The 6192-nt window shown below is 36.4% G+C and overlaps 1 protein-coding gene across 1 annotated transcript in view; it reads left to right on the forward strand.

Moving 5' to 3' along the window:
* The window catches only part of LOC107568164 (germ cell-specific gene 1-like protein), a 33039-nt gene extending 31823 nt beyond the window's left edge, over window positions 1-1216 (forward strand). The window contains exon 4 of the mRNA XM_016254075.1: window positions 1101-1216. Coding sequence (XP_016109561.1) covers window positions 1101-1216 — 116 coding nt within the window. The remainder of the gene's footprint in view (window positions 1-1100) is intronic.
* The last annotated feature ends 4976 nt before the right edge of the window (window positions 1217-6192 follow it).

Genomic DNA, 6192 nt, shown 5'->3' on the forward strand with positions numbered 1-6192 from the left:
ACACACTGTGCTCAGATATTTCTCCTTAACTAGAGGCTCTGGATCTCTCACATTTGTCTCCTAAAATGTTTAGATTAGAGATCTCAACAACATCACACACTGTGCACCAAGTCAAATGCCTCAATATGAGCTCAAATATGTCTACCATATAATATGTATTCATAATCAAATTAGTCAATAATAATCAAGACTGAGTCATAAGCCATGTATGTGCCTTTCAGCAAAGAAAGCTCCAGGGTTACATTTTCTGTAGATCAGTTTTGATTAAGGCATCTGCTACATTACTATTTCCAACAACAAATGATGTGCCTTAAGTACATAAACATTGTCTTATAAAAAGTAACATTATCCTTATTTCTGCATAATTTCTCTCTCAATATAGCCTTTAACTCTGAATGTATGCCCCCCCCCCTTTTATTTGGTGCCTTTCAAGTACTTCACTTGATGCAAACTTTGTAAAGTATGTTTAAAGTATTAATAATTATTTAACAGAGTGATATATTTGTCAGTAGAGTAACTAGTTGTATTTAAAGTAACAATAAAAAAGCAAATGTTATGCAAGTGAGGATTTACAGTTACTGCACCTTATTCATCCCTCAACAGTGGTGTTTTTGAGCCCTTGACACTAGATACACCGGGCACACTGATCCTAATGTTTGTGATTGGGAGCAGGTTCTACCTGCACATAATGCAGGGATTTTGTCTTGTAATCCAAAGGATCAGAAAATCTGTAAATCTGTATTGTAAGTGCTTATATCATCTCAATGACGTGAATTGTGTACACAGTTCCAGAAATATACAAACACGTCCATAAACTGGTCCTAATTTACTCACCCTCATTCCAAATGCATGCTGTTTTTCTGTGGAACACAAAAGGGTATTTTTTTTTAAATGTTCACATAGTTCTTTTCCATACTGGATCATTGAGTCAGGAATGGGAAGTCTCAGAAGTTGACAGCTGTGCTATGTTCCCCAGTAAAAAGTAAGTCATACAGGTTTGGAACGACATGAGGATGAGTAAATAATGACAAAATAATTTCTATCCAATGAGCAACAACGGTATGAGACATTACCAATTGCGTGTGTGGATTCCTCAACAGGTCTTCTGGGAATGGTGGCTCATATGATGTACACACAAGTTTTCCAGATCACAGTCAGTTTGGGACCAGAGGACTGGAGGCCTCACACATGGGACTACGGCTGGTCTTTCTGGTAAGCGTCTGATACTTCCAATCACATTTGCATCAACAGCCTAAACTTGATGGAAATAATAATAATAATGATAAAAAAATGAATGCTTATATTCAGGAAGACCATTAAATTGAGACAAAGGAGCACCATAAAAGTATTGTAAAAGTAATCCATGACTCTGTATTTTGAGTCATTTGAAGTCATATGATGAGGTTTGAGTGTGGATGTTAAAAATGAATTGAAAATTCACTTTACATTCGCCCTTACTCAGGTAGTGAGAAGCAGCGACATCCGATTCATGACTAAACTCTATATATTTTCACCCTTAGTAGTTCCTGATCAGTAATTGAATGGATTTCTCTAGAGCAGTAGCTCCAAGTCCCTTCCCAGTACTTGGTGCTTTTACTTCCATCCTGTGTTATATAATTCACCAAGGCATTCTCAGAAGTCACAGATGTGCAGTTGTTTGGTCCTCATTCTGCGACAAATGAGTCTGGCTCTTGCAGACCTTTCTCATTTCAGGTTCACTTTCTTATGGCAGCTGTGGCACAAACCTTATGTTGGGTGGTGGTGTAATATATTTGTTAAGCACTATGTGTGTGTGTGTGTATATATATAGCCCCAAAACATTACTGCTCTAGAGTAGATCTGCATGGAGGAATGGGCCAAAATACCAGCAACTGTGTGTGAAAACCTTGTGAAGACTTACAGCAAACGTTTGACCTCTGTCATTGCCAACAAAGGGTATATAACAAAGTATTGAGATTAAATTTTGTTATTGACCAAATACTTATTTTCCACCATAATTTGCAAATAAATTCTTTAAAAATCCTACAATGTGATTTTCTGGATTTTTTTTTCTCATTTTGTCTCTCATAGTTGAGGTATACCTATGATGAAATTTACAGGCCTCTCTCATCTTTTTAAGTGGGAGAACTTGCACAATTGGTGGCTGACTAAATACTTTTTTTCCCCACTGTAAGTGCTATCTTTCCAACAGAACTGACAACATAGAGGGGAAAAAATCCAATTTAACCTTCAGAATGGTTTACTCAGTTTCTCTCTGTACTATGAGGCCACGTTGACCAATATAAAGCCCCACCACCACAAACAAATTTATTAAAAAAAAATTTTTATGTTTATGAAAGAAGTCTCCACTTATCAAGGCTGCATTTATTTGTTCAAAATACAGTACAATACTGTACAATTATACCTGTTTTCTATTTGAATATATTTTAAAATGTAATTTATTCCTGTGATTTCTGAAGTGTATGACTGGGTTTGTGCTCCATCTGAATGACTTGCTTTCTGTTCATCGCTGCAAACTGGATGAAGGAGTCAGGAGGAAACTCTAAAGCAGTTGCAGGAATTTATGACAAAGAGTGGTCATTGTGTGCATGTGACAACAATATCACAAATCTGCCCTACAAAGACAAAAGTCCTTAACTCGCTAGAGTGTGGAACTGAGAAAAATGACTTGAAAGATTTTAATTGTCCTGCCAAATTAATTATAGGTAGGACACTGGAAATCTGGCAATTAGATTAACACGCCAAGGCAAAAGGCAGTAACTTCCACATTATCAATATTTGGTTGCTGATCACCATTTACAAAATAATTATAGTAACACCTGTATAAAATCTAGTGATCATGGGCTATCTCATAGGCTATAACATATAGTATTGTGACTGTATTAATAATTTTTTCTGACCGTAACAACCAGAAAAAAAGTTAAACATTTGAGTGGATACCGTTTTGCAACCAATTTATTTACAATGTTCACTAACGTAAAAGGATGCAAGACGTAGCCTAATTGCTTACATTAAATTTACTGAAAATAGCGTAACCTGCAACGCACAACTACTGTAGAAGTGGGCAGCACCAGACTGACAGGCTGGCACTGAGGGAATAATCTGCATTATAAAAAGACCAAAGAAAATAAATAAATAATCTCTAAAGATTATTTGCGATTACCTATTGATGCCAAGTTATCTAGTCTTTGCTTGTTTACAGTGCTTTGTTATATGGAACAGTTTGGTAGATCACGATCTATCTAATTAGTTTGTCTAATGAAGTGGTTCAGTAGCAGGTGTATGAAAGTACACAGATTACATCATAATTTAAACATGGCAGACTTTAATGGACTGTAAAACAAAGGCAGAATACAGTATAACTCCAGGCTGGCACTGTAACTTCATATTGACGCACAGCTAAACAAAGGCAGAGTACCGTAACTCAATTTGAGCATTCCAAAACAAAGGCAAAGAGCGGTAACTGGTGTTATACGATGTTCTGCCTTGGTTTCTCCTGGGCTTTTCTAAGATACTGTTAAGACAACCATTATTTTCTCAAAAAAAACAATGAAATTGACTCAAGATACTTATGGACACGGTAAAGGAGGTCTTGAATGTCCCAAAAATATCAATAACTCATTTTCGACCAAAAACAAAGATAAGGCCTTTTGCTTTTGTATGGCAGAAATGTAGCTTGTATGGGAGGGTTGCAAGAAGAAAACCACTCCTCAAGAAAGGCCACATGCAGTCACGACTGAGCTTTGCCAAAATGTACCTTGAAGGTTCTGAGGCAGATGAGACTAAAATTTAATTATTTGGCCAAACACCAAACAATATGTCTAGCAGAAATCCAATACAGCTCGCCATCCAAATAACAGCATTCCTCCAGTAAAGCATGGAGGTGCTAATATCCTGTTCTGGGTGTTTCTCTGCAGCAGGGACTGGAGCACTTATCAGGATAGAAGGAAAAGTAGATGGAGCAAAATACCATCAAATAATTGAAGAAAATCTGCTGTCCTCTGCCAGAAAGTTGTCAATGGGAAGAAGGTTTACCTTCCAACATGACAATGACCCAAAGCAGACAGCAAAACTGAGCACACAGTGGTTGAAGGAGAAAAAGGTGAATGTCCTTGCATGGCCTAGTCAGAGCCCAGACTTAAACCCCACTGAAAATCTGTGGAAGATTGCAGTCCACAAACGCTCACCATCAAATTTACCTGAATTTAAGCAGTTCTGCAGAGAAGAGTGGACAAATATTGCAAAGTCTAGATGTGCAAAGTTAGTAGAGGCATATCCCAACAGACTAAAGGGATACTGAATCCAGCTGGATAAAACAAAAACTGTCCGTCTTCATTTCAGGCTGCAATGCAACAAAATGTGATTATTTTAAAGGGGGAATTGTATATTTATCTATGTATGCAGTATAATCCTGTCTTTTTCATTTGATAAAAGAGGTACAAAATTGTCATTTTGATTTTTTTTTTCAAATTTGTTTTTAGACTAGATATAGGAACTAAGCACAACAGTTCTTTATTCTTTAGAAACACACTGAATCATTTTATACCGTCACACAAAATTAAGTGTTTAGTTTTGTGGAAAAAAGACATGAACAATGTTTCATTCAATATAAATAATAGAAGCCTCTTACGTTTTCAACTGAAAAGGAAAATGCAACTTATCTCTTATATCTTGAAAATCTTACAAGTGCCATTTTATTTTATTTTATAGTTTTGCTATTGTGACTTGCGTTCATTCAAGGGTTATTTAAAGACCTTATAAAGTTATTGTAATGAAGACACATCCCTGACTAAAAGAAGACATCCAGCGTTTGCTGTTATAGGCAATGTTATTATTGCCCCTTAACATCTGGAGCTCAACAGCATGTCTGTGAGTTCAGGCTTTATGCTATTCAAGCTATTGAATTACACAGTATTTACTAGAAGCCATAAAACTGCTTGCTGTAGCAAGTGCTTGCATGGCTTAGAACCTGCCTTCAGCAGAAGCCCAGATCAAACAGACAGTCAAATTAAAAAGGATTGATCTTGCAGTGCGAAAGCTAGCAGATTAAGTTTATGCTAATGCAATGCTCTTTAACACTCATGTAATTGTGTGAAATTAGACAGACAGTGAGCATACTTCCATTCATTTGTGTTTCATTTTCCCACCTTCATACATTATCAAAACATCTGCAAGCCTTTTTTTTGCAACTACTACAGACAGTCAATGTGTCTAAATATACATACTTTCCTGCTACACATATGGAAAAAGCAGTATGTCAAATGAGTGGGTTTGAATAATCAGCATTGATACAGTAACCAAACAACATCTGAATGACTTGCTTTAGAACTTTCAAGGAATTATTGTTTGGAAAAAAAAAATACAAAACAGTGCATTGAAATTGCCAGTTGTTTAAAAATAATGTTTGAAATAACTTTTGAGTCATTCAATACTTAATCTGTAGTGTTTATTAAAAAATAATACTAAAACAAAAGATGTAAAAATAATATAAAGGTGGGGTAAGCGATTTCTGGTACCCAATGTTGACATTTAAAATCACCAAAACAAACATGTCCCTACCCCAAAATGGTCTCGCCCCTATTTTGATAGCTCTGCCCCACACATACGTACGCAACCCAGGCAACGATTAGTTCTGTGAAACAAAGCAAAACCAATAACCAATGTTACACCGTGTCTACACCGGGCGCGAGTGGCGTGACAAAATACTATAGAACTCATTATAATCAGTGATGCTGTCTACACCATAGATATTAGTGATGCGCGGATGAGCTAAAACTTCACCCGAATCCGCAGCTTCAAATAAACTATCCACCCGCCAACTGCCCGCACCTGTATTTTTGTCTGATTTAGATAACCGCACCCGATCATCACATTAGGGTTCGTACGGTCATGAAAAACCTGGAAAAGTCATTGAACAGCAATTTCCAGGCCTAGAAAGTTTTGTAAAAATAAATAAACTCAAAAAGTTTTTGAAAAGTCATGAAAATCTATTTCACAAGTCTCTGTATAATAGAATTATGTTTAATCAGATCCTGAATTTCGTTGCGGGATTGCGCGTACATCGCATTACTCATTCCCACAGCTTTCGACTTTAAAATGAGGGAAATTACTGCAAAACCTTTATTCAATATAGCGTGTAGGTTAGATGAGTAAATAAATCCACACAAACCATCAGATGAAAACAGCATAGGT

The sequence above is a fragment of the Sinocyclocheilus grahami genome, unplaced genomic scaffold (genome assembly GCF_001515645.1).
Source record: "Sinocyclocheilus grahami isolate Dianchi unplaced genomic scaffold, SAMN03320097.WGS_v1.1 scaffold1223.1, whole genome shotgun sequence".
Taxonomy (NCBI): Eukaryota; Metazoa; Chordata; class Actinopteri; order Cypriniformes; family Cyprinidae; genus Sinocyclocheilus; species Sinocyclocheilus grahami.